Genomic DNA, 18,109 nt, shown 5'->3' on the forward strand with positions numbered 1-18,109 from the left:
TTGAACAGCTGGGACTGGAGATCTTAGTAGTCCCATAGTGTTTATGACAATGTGTGAATACTTTGGCATTTCCTCTTTAGGGGTTCAAACCTGTGAAATCCTAGACTCCTTAGTTTTTGCCAACATCAGCTGGAGCAGAGGGTATGAAAATACTAGATCAGATCCCTGGTTAAGTAGCAAACTAGCTGCTTATTCAGTTTAGATTCTGAGCAAGTGGCCAAGTCAGTTATTTAGTTGCATCATTTTGCAGATATGTGAATCCAGCTTGGCTGATCCTGCTCAGTCCTTTTTTCTGCATGGCCAATAGATTGTACTATGAACCTGATGCTGGAAAACCTTTGATAAAACACTGGGGCTTAAATTCTGTTCCTTCTGTTGGAATTCCACTTATTAGATACCTATCCTGCTCAAGTCCTTTTCAAATAACTAATGCAAAAAGTAGGTGGGTTTTCCTTTTGCTTGCAGGTTTTTTTATGATTTAGTCTTAAGTGTAAGATGATTATGTGTTTGGGTTAAGTTTCACATTTCACTCACACCATACTAAGAACACTTAAAATGTGAGCATTCACATGTTACCACTTGTTAACTTAAGCTAAGTGTTTCTGAACAGCTCAAAGTTATGCCACTTCAGGTGAGGGTTAACTCTGGGCTGTGCTACCTTGCTTGTATTAGGGTAACTTCAACCTGCTCCATGGTGATGAAATGAGCAAGTGCCAGTCCTCCAATATCTCAGAATGCACTGCTTCCAGACTCTCTGCTCTCCCCCTAGAGCAGGGATAGAGCCAGATGTCCTGACTCTTAGCCATGCATCTGTTTGCCAGCCCTCTAGTGGCAAGTCAGACCTGTACAGGCAAGAATTGGTATTAACCCTTAACATGCGACTGCTCACTCTTACATTCTAACTTTATTCTCATGTAACAGTTATAGATTTAGCATGACCTAAACATAAGTATAACTTCACCCTTACAAAAACAGATGCCTTGCTGCATTTTAAGGACCTGAATAGGGTGAGATAGAATAGCATTTAGGTGTCTAAGTCTACTTACTAATCATTATTGTTCAAGTAGCATATAGCTTCCCATTAGGGTGAGAATTTCATTTGTGCCTGAGAGAGTTCACAGCCCGGCTCCCCTTGAAAGTCAATGGCATTTCAGTATCTAGTTTGTATAGGATCCTTTGAAAACCTGGCCTATTGTAAAGGGAAGCTTCAGTCCCCCAAAGCTTGTAATTTAAAGGAGAAAACATAGCAGGTGAATGAAGATAACAAGCTGTGGGAAAAGGTGGGAAATAGGGTGGCAAAAATTAATAGAATGATTTTGTAAAGATTGGCAATCAACAGCCAGTCTGGGGGGAATGGAGTAGAACAGAGGTTTCCAAACTTTTTCTGATTTCATACCCTCTTCCAGATTAACTAGCTGCCTGCATAAGTTTTGTATTTTAACCCCTTAAATACCAATTATGATAACGAAAATTAGATGTGCCATTACACAATTTCTCCCATGTACCCCGCCAGGGATGTCTTGCATACCCCCAGGGGTATGTGTACCACAGTTTGGGATCCCTGGAATAGAGCAAGAAACATCTGTTGATTTTTGTGTGCGTCTCACCATTAGGGAGATTTCATAGAATCATAGAAGTAGGGTCGGGAGGGACCTTGTAGATCTTCAAGTCTGACCCCCTGCCTGGGCAGGAGAAAAAGTGGGCTCAAATGACTCTAGCCAGGTAGGCATCAAGCCTCCTTTTTAAAGACCCCCAGGGTAGGAGCCAGCACCACTTCCCTTGGAAGTTGGTTCCAGATCCTAGCCGCCCTAACTGTGAAGTAGTTCTTATGAATGTCTAATCTAAACCTACTCTCCAACAACTTGTGGCTATTATTCCTTGTTATGCCAGGGGGTGCTAGAGGAAACAAGGTCTCTCCCAAACCCTTCTGGTCCCCCCCCCTAGTGAGTTTATAGATGGTCACCAGGTCCCCCCTGAGCCTTCTCTTGTGAAGGCTGAGCAGGTTCAGGTCCCGCAGTCTGTCATTGTAGGGTCTGCCCTGTTGTCCCTGGATCATGTGGGTGGCCCTCCTCTGCACCCTCTCAATGTTGTCCACATCCTTCCTGAAGTGGGGTGCACAGAACTGGACACAATACTCCAGCTGTGGCCTGACCAGTGTCGCATAGAGGTGGAGGATCACCTCCTTGGCCCTGCTTGAGATGCACCTGCGGATGCACGACAAGGTCCAGTTAGCCCTTCCAACCGTGACCTCGCATTGTCGGCCCATGTTCATCTTGGAGTCAGTAACGACTTCAAGATCCCTTTCTGCCTCCGTGCTCTCAAGAAGGGAGTTTCCCATCGTATAAGTGTGCTGCTGGTTTCTACTGACCAAGTGCAGCACCCTGCACTTGTCAGTATTGAAGTGCATCCTGTTTTTGTTAGCCCACTCCTGTAACCTATTCAGGTCTTGCTGAAGTCTTTCCCTCCCTACTAACATGCTCACCTCACCCCAAATTTTGGTAGCATTAGCATATTTAAACAGGTTGCTTTTCACCCCGTCGTCCAAATCACTGATAAAGAAATTGAACAGCGTGGGCCCAAGGACCGAGCCCTGGGGGACTCCGCTGCCCACTTCTCCCCAGGTCGAATATGACCCGTCCACCACCACCCTCTGAGTATGACCCTTCAGCCAATCTGCAATCCATCTGACTGTGTAGGCATCAATGCCACAGTCGCCTAGTTTTTTAATGAGGATGGGGTGGGAGACAGTGTCAAAGGCCTTGCTGAAGTCCAGAAAGACTACGTCCTTGGCAACACCTGCATCCAATGCTTTTATGACCTGATCATAAAAAGCAATCAGGTTGGTCTGACTTGACCTGCCCCTAATGACACCCTAATTTGGTTGGGGGGGAAAAAATCATTGGAATGAAATTGTGATGAAAATGGCCCTAAATCTGCACAAACGCTTGTGAAAAGATGTTTTTCCTTTATCCAGACTTATTTCACTCATCAGAAAGAAGACAATTGAGAAATCGGGGGGGAAAGCACGTAGGCCTGGCCATGTTCCCACAGTTCCATTATTCTTTCCCAAACTGTGGGTGGGGTGGCCATTTAAAAACTGAGTCATTGTGAAAGGTAGGGAGGTGAGAGGTCGCTGGAGTTCCCATTTGATACTATCAGTACTGGTGAAGTTCAGTCATTCTGACTGCCATGGGTTGGATAATATTTACTGAGAATGAGACCAAGATTGGATTGTATTAAATTGCTGCATGGTTTCATAATGTTTACCTAATTTATGTAAATATTCACATAGTGGAACAGTAATCCAATAAAAATCCTTTTAAAAATGCACAGCTCAGGAGGCTGAAAGAGAGAGAGCGAAAGAGCAAGAGAGCAGCGATAATGCACCATTGCTTTTGCTGTAATTGAACAAGTCAATTTTCGCAATTAATCTTTAATAGTGCAATACTGCTTCCTCATCTCTATGCATTATGGACCTTCATCTAGCACTGATTTCCCTGAGTGCAGATCCATCAGAGCTCATTAAATAATCCTGATGCCCCAGACATCTCCTGTCACATGAAGGAGAACAATTGCTCCTTTAATGGGCTTGAGACTTGCATGTGAAGTCTGCATAATGCGTGCTGATGGTCTGATGCACCGAAGCTGTGACTGCTCCTCTGCTTCACGGGTGTATGTTTTAGTGGAACCAGTTTACTTAATTTAAATTTCATCAATAGCAGGTAACTAACTCAGCCAGAGGTGATTCTATAGCCAACATATCATAATGCTTCTGGTCTTTAAGCACTTGCATGATAGGTACCTTACCAACCTGTCCCAGGTCTTAAAAATGCTTATGGCCTAGTAAGGATTTTCTGTGATATTTTCTATTGGCCCAGCTGCATAGTTGTGAGGGCTGTTGGACAGGCATCTAGTGCCCTTCTTAAGAACCTGAAGGAAGCCCCAGGGGACAGGTAGTTGGTTTCCAGTGGGTGCTACCTGCTCTGAGGGACATAGATGGATCATCTGAGAGAGAAAGGATAGCTCAGTGCTGAAAGCCTCAGACTTGGGGTAGCTGGATTTAAGTCCATACTCTGCTACATGCTCCCTGTGCAATCTTTGGCAAGTCCTTTAGCTTCTCTGTGTATCTGTTCTATTTCTGTTATGAAAAGGGGAAGCAATAGTACTGTCTAAATCTGCTAAAGGCTGTGAAATGATGGCCTTATATAAATGTCCAAAATGACTCATGTTTTTAAGTTTATGGGGTCCTCTTTCCGTTATGTTGGTACAGCGCTGTTGGTTTTGGTGTAGGAGAGCAGGGCCTTAGCCCTACTATTCCCTGTCCCTTTGAGGAAGCTATAGAAGAAGAAGAGCCATTAGCACTAGGATATCCAAGGCGTTGTTCTCTTATAACAAAGGACATGGTCAGTCAGGTCCTTCTTCTGGTGTGGTGAAAGGAGCATCCCCTTGAACTAGACTAGTGTGACAGGAACTTGCAGAATCTGGCCTGCAGCTCCTGCACTCCTCTGAGTCCCCTACTTCTTCTTAAAACCCTGTTTTTTCCCTGGGAAGCTCCATAAAAAGTGTAAATCCCACTTGACAGTACAATCTTTGGAGAAAAATCCTGACACTCCCCTTTCCCCACTTCTGGGGAAGAAGATAGATGTACATTGGTTGTCATTGCTGCCACCTAGTGTTGGATATTATATAACCAACTAAGAAGCTTCTCCCAAGATTGATTCTCCCCTTTACCAAATTCAAGCATGGTTTACCAGCTGGTAGGTTAAAAGAGGCACATACCAAGGGCCAGATTATGAAAAGTTAATAAATGCTTGAAATTTGCCCCCTAAGCCCATTAATAAGTTGATGTTTTGCAGGTGCTGAGCACTTAACGAATCTCACACTTTTGGTGAGTATTGCTAGCCCTGGGAGTTTCTGACAATCAAGCTACTTATGAATTGATTTGGGTGCTGAACTTTGAGTGCTCCTAAATTTGACATATTTGTCGCTAAATTAAATCATTAATAAAACTAAGTACAGGGACAATACATTTAAAAACCCAAGACACTTGTGCCATCTAGATCCAAATCTGAGCAGATATGGAGTCAGATGGTATTTTTCATGGCTGTTCCTCTTATTGAGACTCGCATCAAAGCTTTCATTCTCAATTGTGCTTGAAGTTCCTCCTTGTTCACATTGCAGAAGTTTAAGTCTCATTATCTTCTATGGGATTATCTAGATGAATAAGGCCAATGCGTTTATTTAGTCTGGAGATGAGAAGACTGAGGAGGGATTTAATAACAGCCTTTAACTACCTGAAGAGTGGTTACAAATAGGATGGAGCTAGACCATTTTTAGTGGTGGCACATAACAGAACAAGAAGCAACCGTCTCAAGTTGCAGCAAGGGAAATTTAGGTTAGACATTAGGAAAAACTTTCCCATGAGGAGAGTAGCAAAGCACTGGAACAGGCGACCCAGAGGGGTTGTTGAATCTCTATTCATAGAGGTTGTTAAAACCTGAGTAGACAAAGCTGGGATGATGTAACTGGGGATGGTCCTGCTTTGAGCAGGGGTTTGGACTAGATGACTTTTTGCAGTCCTTTTCTATGATTCTGTGTGGACCTTGATGTGTCAGTGGTGCATCTCTAGTTCCTTTTGTAATAACCTCTTTGCTGGGACAAAAATGATTTAATAGAGAAACCATGTCGCAATAAAAATGTATTTCCCTTTTCGCCCTCCGTTGTATTGTCTCAAAAGAAAGTAGTCATTCATTTAGGGCTTGATTCAAAACCAGTTCAACCCAATATGACTGTTGATTTGTATGGGCTGTGTACAAAACATCTATGAATATGAAAATGTGTGCCATTTTTAACTTCTTGTCTCAAGACAGTATGTTGTCCTGTTGTCATTTCATTGATGTGTATTGTTTAACAGCAATAAGTTGTCCTGAAGGCCAAGTTTACCAACAATGTGGAACTCCATGCAATCAGACCTGCCGATCCCTGTCCTACCCAGATGCAGATTGTAATGATTTCTGCATGGAAGGCTGCTATTGCCCACTTGGGCAATATATTGACGAGCATGGAGACTGCGTGCCAAAATCCCAGTGCTCTTGTTACTATGATGGTGAGATTTTCCAACCAGATGATGTCTTTTCCGACCATTACACTATGTGGTAAGTAGAGGGTTCATGACTGAGCTGAACCCCCGCCCCCCCAAAAAAAAGAAAAGGTGGTTTAAATTGACATGGCTGCATTGATGTCAGTATAGCTCTGCTGATTTCAATTTGCTGAAGATTTTGCCCCCAACCAATTTAAATAGAAGGGCACTAGATATGCTAATATAGACATGTTACACTAAATGCATCTTTATCACAGAGGAGACTATTAAACCACATTCTGCTAAATATTCTGAAATGAAATTCAGACACTTGCACTAGCAACTTTATAGGCTTTTAAAATACTGTTTGATTTTATCCTAGGACATGTTTAAAATACTGAAACCCACTTGTCTCTTTCAAGTATGCAACTATTAAAAAGCCATTACAATTATTAACCCACAATTAAGAATTTAATTGATAAACTCTTCCTAATGAGTCTGTTTTCTATTCTGTTCTTCTTCTCTTCATAAATAAGATCACAACGATGCTAATGCTGCATCTCAATTCTGGTAAAAAGCTGTTTCTACCCTTCTTTATGCTGTAGCTCATGGGCCTGATTTCACTGAACACATCTCAGTTTAAAGCCAGGATAGCATAGTGGGACTGCGTTATCCTAAAGTTTCAGTAAAGGAATGGCAAATAATAATGGGTGGTTAGAAGGAAGTTTGCCTTGGCAGATCAAGGGTACATCATGGGTAGAGAGCAACAGTTTTCCTTATGTGTATGAAATGCTAGCTATAGCTTTTGCTGCCTCTGTTTCCATAATAAGAGGAAAGAATGCCCTTGGAAGTGAGAGGGCAGTTTTTGTAGACTTTCTGGAAGCAAAAGTGTAAGTGAAATGTCAGTTTGTTAAATATCAGTACTTGTGTTTCTTTTGCAGCTATTGTGAAAATGGCTTCATGCACTGCAGTACCAACAGGCTCCCTGGTGCCTTTCTGCCAGATGTTTACTTTGCCAACCAGCCATCTTCCAGAAGTAAGTGTGCTTGGGGGAAAAAAAAAATCATGTTTGTTATTCTTTCCCTCCCATCCTCTCTCTCCCAGTCTCTTCATTTGCAGCATGTAGGAAGTACTAAGACATAGTGGGTGGAGTGTTGTTGGTGTCTATAAACCAACACTTCCCACTAGATGGAATCGGGCATGCTCCTGCCTTCAGAGGGAGCTGGGGATGTGTACTGAGCATCTGATATGATTGGTTATCACAGGATTGTAGTTAGTTGTTGCAATCCCTCTCTTGAGGGATAGTTTTAGAGTCCCACATCCTGCTTGATGATTATCACAGCAGTGATCCAGTCAGCTTTTTTATTACCTGTATCAGGCTAAGAAGTTGTGATCATTCCTTTGGGAGGCCAGCCTGACCATTGCTATGCAGGATTTTTAGCTTCAGGATAGGACCACTCCCAAATGGCATGTCGTAAAACTGTTCAGTCACTGAAGCTGGCACAGTATGCAGCAGCTGGCTTGTTGGGAGCACATGACACCAACTCAGCATCTGCTCTGGTTTCCCATCAGTTTTGTGGATGGAATATAAGATGCTGACTCAGACATAAGAAGCCTCATATGGCCTGAGACTAGCATTTTGAAGAGACCACCTCTTCCCATCTCATTTTTGCCTCAGCAACAAGCATTAGGGGAACAGAAGAAAGGTTGCTGTGGCTGGTCAAGCACTCTGTGAATTCTCTGAAACTCTGGAGATAACTTGGTGCCTTGCTCAGAAGTGGTCCCAATTTTCAGAGCTTGCTGCTTGGGGATCTTGGAAAGAACTAAATGTAAATTTCTGAGAGAGTAAGGGGCCTGGAAGGAGATTTGGTAGGTGTCTACCCAATTGAGACCCGATCAAACTGATTATTTTAATGCTCTTAAGATTTAGTAGTTCAATAGTTTAATGTCTTGGGGCAGCATCTTTTTTAGATTTAATTTACATGGAAACAATGAAATAAATCAATCTAGAGCTGTTCAGAAATTTTGACTTTCCATCAAAAAAACTGAAAACCAAAGTGCTGCATAATTCTATAGTATGTTAGTTAGAGCCGTGTTGTTGTTGTTGTTGTTGCTACCATTATAATTATACAAGGACAAGTTCTAGTGTGAGTACAATTTTACCAGTATAACGATGCTTGCACTAATATAGCTCATTTCCTTCTCCCATGGACAAAAGTACCTTGATATTGGTGTTAATAGAGTTTGCACCTAGGGAGTCGGGGTGAGGGTTGTTGCTTTATTTTTACCAGAATGTAGAGCTATGTTTGGTTCCAACTTTATATAAAATTGGACTTGTAGTAAAAATGCCAGTGAATTCCATGAGCATTCTCCTAATGACATTTTGATTGTAATGACATTTAAAAAAATTTCTTGCAGTAAAAAGGAGCTTGACCTGCAGGCCTCCCATGGACAAGTTCATCTGTCCGCCAAACAACCCAGGGGCTCAAGGCATTGAGTGTGCTAAGACCTGCCAGAATTATGACTTGGAGTGTGTCAGCCATAACTGCTTATCTGGATGCCTCTGTCCCAAAGGGATGGTAAGCAAAATATGAATTGCTGTGTTTAACCACAAATGGATTGTGATAATTTCCTTTGCCTTACTTTCCTATCATCAGCTCTCCTGTTGCTGCACCCAACCCCATGGCTTGCAATGTCTCCTGCAACTATTTAGCCCAAAAGTTCAGTGCTGTTCATCCAATTGGAGCTGCTCCTCAGCAAGTGTATTGGGAGGAAGTATATACAGAAATCCCCTTTCCCATGCCTAATGTACCTGTGTAGAAAGGAGCCAAAATGCTGCTGCTCTCATGCTGTGAGCATATGGAAAGGGTCACTTAGTGCTGAAGAGACCTGTTTGGGCAGGTGAAGGGATATAAGTAAGGTCTCTCACACATGTGCTAGAACCAAGCGGGTGGGTGTACATGAGGGTTTGTTTAGATCTTTTTTCAGGCTTAAGATGTCATGAATTTACTTCCTCTGCTAGTTTCAAACTCTTAAAAAAACAAAAGCAAAAAAAACAAACAAAAATACTACTCCCGCCCCACCTGCAAACCAACACTTACCATCATCTGGAATTTATCTACATTGATAAACCTTTATTGCCTTTTTTTTTCTATATGTGTATTATTTTTTTTTTTATCCATATGCCTTCCTTTACCTGCCTAGAAACTGAAATTAGAATTGTTATTGATATTTCTGGGATTCATATTTGTTCCTTCTGTCAAGAGTGGTACCACACATTTGTCCAAATGTAGTAAAAGATGCTTCCAAGTCCCTTCCGCCAAGGGAAGCAGGTTGAAAGATGAAGACGTTTATTTGTGTGACGTAAGAGGGCAAAAGTTGTTGATTTTTGGGTGGGGTGGGGGGTACTGGAAAAAGGAGAGCGGTTTTGTAACTTGAATTATATTCAGGGAATTCAGGAGTGTCATGTCCTGAAACTGGAAGTTCTGTTTGGCACTGCAGGTGTAGAATACTCTGAGGCAGGATAGCACTTTCTTCTGTGCTAGCTGGTCCTTTCTACCTGCCTATAAATCTGGCATAATGCGAAGTGAAAACATTTTACCTCGCTAATCTAGAAAGGTCCATGGTACCCATGGGTAGGGTCCCCTCCTCCCTTGCCCTCCTAACCATTAAACTGCGAATGACTTGAGTTGTTCACAGTCGCAAATTTGCTTGTCTGGGCCTTTAGTTTAATGAAAGAAAGTGTGAGCACTACTAAAATGTATGGGCAAGGTTTTATATAATTGCTGTGTACTTAGGCTCAAGTCTTCATGAATTCACTTCATCTGCTAGTTTTGAAGTCCATCAAGAAAAAACAAAAGCAACCCCCAAACCAGTAATTACCAGTAATTGAATTAATCTGGAATTATCTGCATTGATAAACAGTCATTGCCTTTACTTTTTTAGGTGCATAATATGTGTGTATGTATGCATGTATGTGTATATATGTCTATGTACATGTGTGTGTATGTCTATATACATGTATATACACATATATGTATGTATGTATGTGTGTGTGTGTGTATATTTATATATATAAAAATAAAATTTCCCCCTCCATATACCTTCCTTTACCTGAATAGAAACTGGAGCTAGTATTCTTTCTAGACGTTTTCAGGATTTATTTTTGTTCCTTCTTTGAAGATTGATATCGTGTATGCTGATAAGCAGATACTTTTAATGGCAGATCCTACTCTAAAATATAAAGACAGCATCTTTCATTCATTCATTTATAAGATATGTATAGTTTTTCCTAACAAAGGTTCTGGACAGCTTACAGAGAACATAATAATTTATAAAATAGGAGAGCAACGAGAAAAAAATGAATGAAAAGAGAACAAAGCAATTTAAAAGGGGAACTAGAACATCCATGTAAAATGAAGACCCACTAAACAATCTCTCAACCTGCTTTGTTTGCCAAATTCCTGCCCAAATAGGAAGGTCATATAGTATTTCCAAAAAATGTCCAGATCTGGCTTTGGCAAGAGAGGAAGGAGTTTCAGAGCTGAGGAGCAACAGACAAGGAAAACCTTCCATGTGTTTTTGCTAAGTGGAATTCAAATACTGATGGTACTTGCCAGGTAGTTGTTCTCACCTGACCTTAGGGATTGCTATGGGGCATAAGAGAGAAGGTGGCCACTTAGCTATATAGAGCCCAGACTGTTTAGGGCCATATAGTTCAAAACCAGCATTTTAAATGACATTTGGAAAACTGCTGGGAACCAGTGCAGACGCTGGATGACTGGAATGATATGCTCTTGGCGTTCTACCCAAATGCTTGACTTTAAGAAAGCCAACTTTGATGTGCTCAGGGCACTAGTCAGGGAGGCACTCAGAGCTCAGGGGGTAGCTAGTATGGGGGTCCAGGAAAGGTGGTCCTTCCTCAAGGAGGCTATCCTTGGGGCGCAGCAGGACGCAATTCCTCTGCGCAGGAAGGCGGGAAAAGGGTCCAAGAAACCTTCATGGCTGAGCGCGGACATCCAGGCTGGCCTGAAACCAAAGAAAAAAGTGTACTGGCAGTGGAAGCAGGGGGCAGTGACAAAGGAGGAGTACATCTCCCTGACCCGAGCTCGTAGGGATTTGGTAAGGAAGGCTAAAGCAGCACTGGAGCTTAGATTAGCTTCTGGGATTAAGGATAACAAAAAGTCCTTCTTCAAGTATATAGGTAGCAAGAAGAAGTCTCGGGGTAACATTGGACCCCTATGGAGCAGGCCAGGGCAGTTGGTGATGGACGCGCAAAAGAAGGCAGAACTCTTCAACAAGTTTTCTGCCTCCGTGTTCCTGTCTGCTGACAACGGGGTGCTCTCGGGTGATAGCGTAGAGGCCCAGGAAGGATGCGAGTCCCCCGACTGTTAGTTCAGACCTAGTAAAGGAGTACCTGGAGGGCTTAGGTGTGTCCATGTTGGCGGGCCCGAATGACCTTCATCCGCAGGTGCTGAGGGAATTGGCTGGTGTCATTGCGGAGCCATTGGCACGGCTGTTTGAGAACTCCTGGTGCTTGGGCCAAGTCCCTGAGGACTGGAAAAGGGCCAATGTGGTCCCTATTTTCAAGAAGGGGAGGAAGGAAGAGCCTGGCAACTACAGGCCAGTCAGCCTCACTTCGATCCTGGGAAAGGTCTTTGAAAAAATTATCAAGGGCCACATTTGTGAGAGCCCTGCAGGGGAAGTGATGTTGAGGGGTAACCAGCATGGGTTCATGCAAGGCCGATCCTGCCTGACTAACCTGGTCTCTTTGTATGACCAGGTAACAAAGAGCTTAGTTGTGAAGGAGGAAGTCGATCTCATCTTCTTGGACTTCCAGAAGGCCTTCGACACAGTGTCCCACCCAATTCTGGTGGGCAAGCTCAGGGACTGGGGCACTGACGAATGCACAGGCATGTGGGTGGCAAACTGGCTCCAGGGGTGAACCCAGAGTGTGGTGGCGGATGGGTCAATGTCGACCTGGGAGGGTGTGGGCAGCCGAGTCCCTCAGGGCTTGGTCCTTGGGCCAGTGCAGTTCAACATCTTCATTAGCGACCTGGACGAGGGTGTGGAGAGCACCCTGTTCAAGTTCGCTGATGACACCAAGCTGTGGGGTAAAATGAATACACTGGCAGGCAGGGACCGCATCCAGGCAGACCTGGATAGGTTAGAGGAGTGGGCGGATCTGACAGGATGCGGTTCAACAAGGACAAGTGCAGGGTGCTGCACCTGGGGAGAGGGAACCAGCGTTATGGTTATAGGTTAGGGGCTGACCCTCTCAGCAGCACAGAGGCAGAGAGGGATCTTGGAGTCAGGATTGACTCCAGGATGAATATGAGTCACCAGTGCGATGAAGCAATAGGCAGAGCCAACCACACCCTGTCCTGCATCAACAAGGGAATCACTAACAGGTCCAGAGAGGTCTTGCTCCCCCTCTATTCGGTGCCGGTCAGGCCGCAGCTGGAGTACCGTGTCCAGTTCTGGGTGCTGCACTTCAAGAAGGACGTGAAGAACCTGGAGAGGGTCCAGAGGAGGCCACTCATATGGCTGGGGGCCTCCGTGGCCAGCCCTATGAGGAGAGGCTGAGGGACCTGAATCTCTTCAGTCTCTGCAAGAGGAGACTGAGCGGGGATCTTGTGGCTGCCTACAACCTTATCAGGGGCCAGCAGCAGGGACTCGGGGAAAGTCTGTTCACCAGGGCCCCCCTTGGAGTCACCAGGAACAATGGCCACAAGCTGAGGGAGGATAGGTTTAGGTTAGATATTAGGAAGAACTACTTCCTGGTAAGGGTGGCCAGAGCCTGGAATAGGCTTCCCAGAGAGGTGGTGTCTCACCTTCCCTGGAGATCTTCAAGAGGAGACTGGATAGGCACCATGGCAGGGGGTCGGACTAGATGATCTGTCTAGGTCCCTTCTGACTCACTGATTCTATGATATCCTTCCCTTTCAGAAGGCAGGCAGGCTTCTGCACCAGCTGGAGTTTCTGGGTGGTTTTCAAGGACAGGTGCACATAGCACATTGCATTAGTCTAACCTAGACGTTACTAAATGCAGATAATGGTGGTCAGTCAGACCTAAATACCAAAGTAAAGGTGGCAGACTTCTTACCATATGGAATTGGTGAAAAATGTCTATAGTCACTGCCACCACCTGAAGATCCACGTGCTTGGAAAGAAGAGAACCAATTTAGAGTAGTCCCAGGAACACCCACTAGGTTCTGTAAATGCTGTGTCAGTGTCCATTAGCACAAACCGTAGCTAGACTTCCAGGTGGGCAAAGTTCCTTGCGCATACCAGCAATAGTCTTGGGGGGGGGGGGAGGCACAAGCCGTTGCTTCAGAAAGAAGGTACCTGAACAAATTGTTCATCTGCAAAATGTATCCAGTATTAACTTCCACATAACTGTTACTAATTTTCAGATGTTGCTTTTAAATTGTAGAGAATGTTTCATTGTCTTGCTGGGGGGGAGGGGACTCTTCCAGAATAAGAAGTGGCTCTTCAAAATGCTTGCAAACTAACTTCAGGTATATAGCCAAATTCAGAATTACCATAATCTCCTGTCTGCCTGGGGAGGCTGAGATTTGGACTAATTTCTGGGAACTGATAAAAGCCTTTAGAAGAAGATATTCTAACAAAAAAATAAAGGGAGGTTAATTATTCAAGAATAAATCCATGGTTATGCTCATATTCCCATAACCTCAGCCATCAGGGGTACACAGGTTCTGAAATCTGTTTGAAAACATTGTTTAAACCAGGGGTACCCACCCTGCAGCACATGTGGCACAGGCAGCTTCTGTGCATGGCATGTGGTAGACTGGGGAGGAGACAGGCAGCACAATGACAGATAAATCAGGGAGTAGAAAACAGAACAGCAAATTGGGCAGAAAGCAAAGCAGCAGATCAGGCAAAGAGGACAGGGCAGGGAGCGGAAAGCAGAGCAGCTAATTGGGCAGGAAAGGAGGATGGGGTGGCACTTGGGAAGGGTTCAGTGCTAATTTGTAAAAAGATTGGCCCCCACTGGTTTAAATGGTCCTTACACAAGTCTCTTGCCAGAAACAGCAGCCTTTAGTTTTTGATGATATTTGCTGTCTGATTCTGGGCTCTTTGGTCACATTATTCGTCCCAGTACATTCAGTGTGGTGACTTGCTAGAGTTAGTGTTTTGAATGATTGGGTTTGAATGAAACACAGTAAAGTAAGGACAGTTTTTATCCACTAGATGGCAGTATGGTTCAGTCTACTGCTTTGACACTTCACAGTGTAATTGCTTTCCATCTTATTCCCTGTCCTTTTGGCAGGTGAGAAAACCACAAGGACTCCCTGCTCTCAAAACAATAATCAGAATAAGCCAACATATACAGATTTACTCCTTTGTAACCCTGGACACAAGAAAGAGAATATCAGAGCTCAGCATTTTTTTTCTCCTTATGCTGGGAATATGGTTTTATGGAGAAGGCTGAGATCCAATGATGCGTGGGATCACTTGAGATCAATTGCATGAGATGTGCCCACATGTGTTCAGTGCTCTGTAGCAGGGTAAAAATTGTCCAAAGTGTTAAAAATTATCTTTTGGCAGCCAGATTATTCTTGTGCTAAAAGTAATGTTGTGGGGAGGATTTGAATAGTAATCAAATGTGAAACACTGCGTTTGAACAAGGTGATTTTATTCAATGCTAGTTTTCTTCTTTATTGTAGTGTCTCAGTGACCCTCTTGCATGCTGGTGGAAGGAGAGACTAAAGAATGATACTGGTATTTTCCAGATGAGTGATTGGGAGAACTCAAACACAAGAGGGATAAAGAGCATCTGTGAATATTTTTAGCAAATCGAACTTCTCCCTTTGCTATGCTGGTATCCATGGCTTCTTTAATTTTCAGACATCCACAGGAGCAAGTGGTTGCTCTTCACAAAACTTACTCCAAACAAAAGTATGATGGATACTGCTGCGATTGACTAGTTGCACAAGTATTCTCATGAAATGTGTGCCCTGATGGCCATTGTGCAATGGGCTTTTTGTCATCTACAGAACTGATTAATCAGACAATTATGAATACTCACAGAAAGTTTGTGATCAGAAAGGAAATAGTTTTGTTCCTAAAACCAATGTTGTTTAATCCAAAAAAAAAACAACACAGCAGTACCATATAACCATAAGGAGTAGTAAGGAGTAATATTTATGCCCTAGGCAAATACCTGCAGAATGGGGATGGGTAAGAATGGGGTGCAGGGCACTGGCATGTTTGTGGGGGGGATAAAGTTGGGGCAGGGGAATCAGTTTTACCTGCCCAGTTTTACCCAGGGGGCTTCTACTGCTGCTTCTGTGGCATGTACTGGCTGTTCTGGTGCTCCCTTTCAATCAGCAATTGGAGCTGATGCCCTGCTTCTTTATCCCTAGTTATGCTGCTGCATATGATACATGTGAACAATTGCCTAGCAAAAGTAGCAGATGCTTACAGCAACTAATATGATGTTAAAAGCAACATTGCCATTAGGGTAGATAAAGACATGTATAAAAGAATATCAGCAGAGTTCATCCTAATCCACAGAGTGGTCTATAGACTCCAATATGACAACATAAAGTGTGCATCGACCCATTGGGAGTAACGCACCCAAAAAAGAAAAGGGTAGTCTGATTAAGGATTGTTTGCAACTGAAAAAAGAACAGAACTCATTGTATAAACTGGAATAAGTTGAATCTTTTGGGCTAAAAGTTTTTACTGTCAGCAAGTAAGGTTACATTGAAAATTTCTGTCAGAAAATGTCTATTTTGGCATTTTTTTTTGGTTTTTGTGATTGGAAAATTTAAAATAAATTTATTTTGAACAGGCATTTTGGAAAAAAAGAGGAAATGTATTTGTTTGCTTTGACTTAAATTATAAGGTTGTTATAATTAATTTATAAATCAATTGTAATTAATTTTAGTGTTCTTGTTCAAGATTTGTTTTATTTCCCTTTCTTTCTTCCTCCCCTGAAGTAGGGAAGAACCATTCTTCACAATGATCCTTTCTTTTGCATAAGACATATGAAAAAGTGTGGAAAAATACACTTTCTTTTAGGAGTTTACTTCTCTTCTAATATTTTCTAAGTGGGAAAACAGGGGGAGAGGAGAGTGAGAAAGTAGTGTTTTACCACACCAGTGGAAAAAAGCAAGGCATATAAGAAAAAAAGGGACCCCTGAAATCCAGAAACTCAAAACGAAAAATCAACTCTTTTCATTTTTCAAGCACTGGAATGAGAGAACTTTAAAAATGTGAATAAATATTTTTTGTTTTGGTCTGACACAACAAAATGGAGCTTTTTTGTTTTGAAGCATTTCATTTGCACATGAAAATTCCCTGAAAACTATGACATTTTCTACCTGAAAACTTTACGAGTTGTTTTTCCACAAAAGATAATGTTATGGGAGGAATCTTGTGTCTTCCTCCCAGCTGCTTCATAAATTACCGCTGGTTTGCACAGCTTTAAGTATATCATACATTGCATGTCTTCAAGAAGAGATGAGGCAGCTGCCTGCCTATTTGAATGCCTGTATTCCTTGGTTATACCAGCTAATGCCATTTTATACGCAATTGTCCTTGTCCATACAAAATTCTGTTTAGCAATATGTTAGTTAAAGCATGTTTGTTACTGGGTTTAGCATCATGTACCTTCCTGGTATGAACAAGCTATCATCTGTCATCACCCCCTTTCTACTGAAACACTAGTATTGAAAGACAGAGAGAGAATCTGAGATTGTCGTCTTGGGAAACAGTACAGGACACAAGGTTGCAGTCCAGCCTAAATAAACTGGAAGATAAGGCAGAGAAACTGTAACGCTTATGAAGCCTAAAATATTATTGTATTTTTAAAAACAGGAAAGAAAAGAAAGGAGAGAAGTTCGATACAAAAAGTGGGACCTCTATGCCATATTGGGGCTAGTTATGATTGATTCTTCCAGATCCTCCCACCCATAACAACTGGAACCTTCATTAGTGAGTCGGCCATTCAAATCCAATGAGCGCGTTCCCATGAATATGGCTAATAAGGATGTGAGAGGGTGTGAACAGCAGCTATTCTCATTATGATCCTGTGACTTTACTTGTGGTTACCTCCCCACGCAATCATGCCTGCACCACCTTGATCTGTGAGACTCCCTTGAATGAGAGAAAACTATTACTAGGATGTGAGGGTCCCCCAGAAAATCCAGCTGTTTTAAGCAGCAGCATTGAGAGAATGGTGCTTTCTTATCCGACTCATTATAGATTTGTAGCTGAGGGTGGCATTGAGCACTGGGTTGCCAGAGATGTTATCTTTTGGATGGAATGGCTAATTGAGCTTTGGATCACACATGTGTCATTAATAAATGACATTGTGGGTTAGAGATAAAACAGTTAATATCAAAGTTCTGGTCTCATTCCAGCTTAGGTAATCATGCCCTGTTCCCTAAATCCTACTTACTTCCTGGAAGTTCCAGCTGGCAAAAGTATTCTTTGCTTCCTATCAGGAATTTAATAAATGATGCTTTATGACTGCATGTCTGGTGAACAAAATAACTAATCCTTTTAGTTTGTCTATTATTGGCTAGGTTGTGACTAGCTCTGCATGTTGAGGGGGCAAGGAAAAATTGTACCAACTTTCCCTTCACCAACCCCTTCATCTATGGCCAGCCAGAATCCCAGATATTGTGTCCCAGGAGGTTAGTTCTTTCCTGCTCAAGTCTGGTGCCAACAATGATGTTAAAAAACTACAGAAATGTTGGCAGGTGTTGGAGTAAGAGTAAAGCCATAGACACCTTCCTCTTTTGTACTTCCAGAAGTTCATCTAATGAGAGAGAACACTTGATGCTTGCAAATGTTTTTCTCCCTTTTCCCGCCTTCCCTTCATAGGGATGACCTTGTGCAGTATAATGTTGTCCGCGATTGATGAGAGACCATGGATCTGCGTATGAAATTAAAGACCCTCTTTAATATAAAATATTTTTGCTACTATTCTGGATCTTGGATAGATACTTATTCTACCAAAGTTAAGTTCCAAGAAGCACATCGGCTGAGTTAAGT

General features: G+C 42.7%; 1 protein-coding gene across 3 annotated transcripts in view; it reads left to right on the forward strand.

The window, feature by feature from the left end:
* Nucleotides 1-18,109, forward strand: part of VWF (von Willebrand factor) — a 263,892-nt gene that overhangs the window by 106,623 nt on the left and 139,160 nt on the right. For all 3 annotated transcript variants that reach the window (XM_090043875.1, XM_090043874.1, XM_090043876.1), the window contains exons 16-18: nt 5,915-6,155; nt 7,021-7,115; nt 8,498-8,658. In XM_090043875.1, coding sequence (XP_089900001.1) covers nt 5,915-6,155; nt 7,021-7,115; nt 8,498-8,658 — 497 coding nt within the window. The remainder of the gene's footprint in view (nt 1-5,914; nt 6,156-7,020; nt 7,116-8,497; nt 8,659-18,109) is intronic.

The sequence above is a fragment of the Crocodylus siamensis genome, chromosome 4 (assembly GCF_052110815.1).
Source record: "Crocodylus siamensis isolate JL-2025a chromosome 4, ASM5211081v1, whole genome shotgun sequence".
NCBI lineage: Eukaryota > Metazoa > Chordata > Crocodylia > Crocodylidae > Crocodylus > Crocodylus siamensis.